The 2,871-nt window shown below is 29.7% G+C and overlaps 1 protein-coding gene across 1 annotated transcript in view; it reads left to right on the forward strand.

Annotated features, from left to right (window-relative positions):
• The window catches only part of SEMA3D (semaphorin 3D), a 115,013-nt gene that overhangs the window by 105,415 nt on the left and 6,727 nt on the right, over positions 1 to 2,871 (forward strand). Inside the window, exon 16 of the mRNA XM_011364373.2 lies at positions 635 to 774. Coding sequence (XP_011362675.1) covers positions 635 to 774 — 140 coding nt within the window. The remainder of the gene's footprint in view (positions 1 to 634; positions 775 to 2,871) is intronic.

A 2,871-nucleotide genomic window follows, 5' to 3' on the forward strand; every position in this document is an offset into this window, starting at 1 on the left:
AAATGCATGTTGGGCTAATGAATCCCTCTTTGAATAAAAGAGAACATTTTTCTGTAGATAATACAGATAAGATCCTGATTCTGAATATTAGAGCATCCAGTTTATTACCATCATTATAAAATCTCATCAAGTATAGATCACTGTATTTACTTTTCTGACATCAGAACTTCTTAAGGTTATATGGTCAACTCTGTGGACCACTTTATGTTAGAATTTCTCTTTAAAGGTAAAGTAAATTGCTCTTCCAGAGCTATCTATAAAATTAGATGTGGTTTATACAAAATTAAAAGGTGTTGAAGCATTAAAATATGTTAATGGTTTATTTAGTTCAGCTCAGACAAAGATACTCAATTTTAGAGTTAGATCTTGTGAATTCTTATTTTATTAAATCAATTGCAAATAGTCAATATTTTGATGAAAGACTGAAAATTGCAATGCAGGAGATAGAGTTTTAAAAATCAATCCATTAGATAATATTTGACTCTTAGGTAACAATATGATAATGTGAATTTCCTTTCTCTTTAATAATGTGTATGAATCTTTCCCCTGTGGCATCTGTTCTAAATCAGTCTATTTTCCCATTGCTTTTAAAATCAGGTCAAGGTTAATCTCTTATTCCATGTTTGCTTTCCAGGCATTAGTCATGAAGCTGCTGATGAAAAGGTGATTTTTGGCATTGAATTTAATTCAACTTTTCTGGAATGCATACCTAAATCCCAGCAAGCATCTATTAAGTGGTATATCCAACGGTCAGGAGATGAACACCGAGAGGAGGTAAGTTTTAGTCATCAAAGAATGATCGCCTTGAGGGAAATAGTGTAAAACTTAAAGCAAGTTTTGGTTGTGAGAACTGTTCAGCTTTTAGTGCCAAGGGTGCTCTCATCACTATTTGATAAAAAGGAAAATAACAGCTAATATTTATGAACAACAAAGGTAACAATACCTTTGAGATAAGAATAGGTCAATTTAATACAAATGTGTTAATAAATATATTTAAAAGCAGATTAAATGTTTAAAAAGAAATTTATATGATTTTTAAAGATTTTTATTGATTATAGATTGTCTATATTTTAGAACAATTCCCTGAACAAGAACAAAAATGCAATATTTCCTTCCACCTTAGCACAATGACTAAATTTTAGCTCAAATTGTGTTCAATTTGATCATAAAATGAAACATGTCAAGTATGTATTAAAAAGAAGTGAAATATCTATCTTTATCATATCGTGTGAACAGGTGGATAAGTATCTGCACATATGTACCTTTTCACTCTTATGTATTAAAATTAAATCAACAGAGGGATAAGTAATTTGGTAATATGGATGTTCTATTCATCTTTTGATTTTTTTCTGCTTCAGGCTTTCTAACATATATGTGTGATTGACATGTACCACAGAAATTTTGTGAGATAGATAGATATGAATTTAATGGGGTGAGTTTGGGTAGTCTGAGAAATCCTGTGTTAGTATTAATTGAATATCATGAAACGAAGATTAATTGGCAGAATTTTTACTTTCCTACTTCAGTGCCAAAGAGGAAGCACTGATACCCAGTCTAGAGTTCCAAAATTCCCAATATTAAACTAAGGACACTGTGAAGAGTAATGGAAAGAACACGGGATTCTGAATTAGATGTCTTGAGTTGAAACATGGTCTTCTGCTCTCTGGTAATATCACTATCTCCTGTGGGCCAGAATTTTATATTGTGAAAAAATAAATTCAAATTTATTATGAAAATAAAATAAGAATATGATTTTCAAAGCAAAAGATTACTCACAAGTGTAAAATACACATATAAAATTGCAGAAACCTATCAAGGAGGATGTGTAAAATGGGAAATAGCACTGATTGTGTGTGCAGCTTGACTGCTGAGGGTTTATAAGCAGGCTGTAACTTCGGTAATACTCTCTGTCATATGAAGAGGTGGACCAAATATTCTCTCAAATACAAACCTCCTTTATAAATCTATAAACATTTAAAATAGTATATGTAATCAATCAAACATTGGTGTAGAACAGTGATTCTCAACCACAGGTGATTTTGCTCTCAGAATGTTTGCTTTTGGCAACATTCTTGATTGTCATAACTGGGTGGGTGGGTGGAGGGTGCTACTGGCATCTAGTAAGTAGAGGTCGGGAATGATGATAAGCATCCTATAATGCACAATTTCTCACAATCAAGAATTATCTGGCCCAGTTTTGGTGGTACTGAGGTTAAGAAACCTTGGTGTAGAAGAATCAAATTTTATTATAATAAATTGATTTAAGGATATGTTCAGCCATTACATTAAAAAGCTATATCATTTTCTTCATTGAAGATCTTCAAGAATAATTTTTTTTTATCAAAATGGTGATACTTAACATACTAATTACCAAGAGAATAACTTCATTCTCTATTATGTCAAATTTCTCTAATAAAACTCGACTCTTCATTATTACTGACATGAATAAATTCTAAGATTATGGTATATCCATATTTATATTAAATGTTTATTTTAAAAGGGTCCTATTTTACAAATATATATTGAAATATCTGACATGGAAGTTTATTTAATGTCTATACATAAAGCATTTACTTTTTATCCAAGAAATATTCAAAGAATATTATCTGAGTTTTTTTAACATGCAAATTTTCTTTTAGATACATTGCAATATTTTAGTTTTTTAGATTTTAAATTTTAAAATGTTAAATTTATATTTAATGAAGTTTGATAATTTCTTTTTAATTAAATATAATTATTTTCCCCATGGCAAATTTAATCTGACTTTTAAAAAAATATGGTACTCTACTTGGGGTAATCTCTTAATTGTAGATACATACTTTTACCTACGAATGTATGCATTCACATATTTTATATTCCTAAAAATGTTTC

Source organism: Pteropus vampyrus, unplaced genomic scaffold, assembly GCF_000151845.1.
Source record: "Pteropus vampyrus isolate Shadow unplaced genomic scaffold, Pvam_2.0 Scaffold4, whole genome shotgun sequence".
In the NCBI taxonomy this organism is placed as follows: Eukaryota; Metazoa; Chordata; class Mammalia; order Chiroptera; family Pteropodidae; genus Pteropus; species Pteropus vampyrus.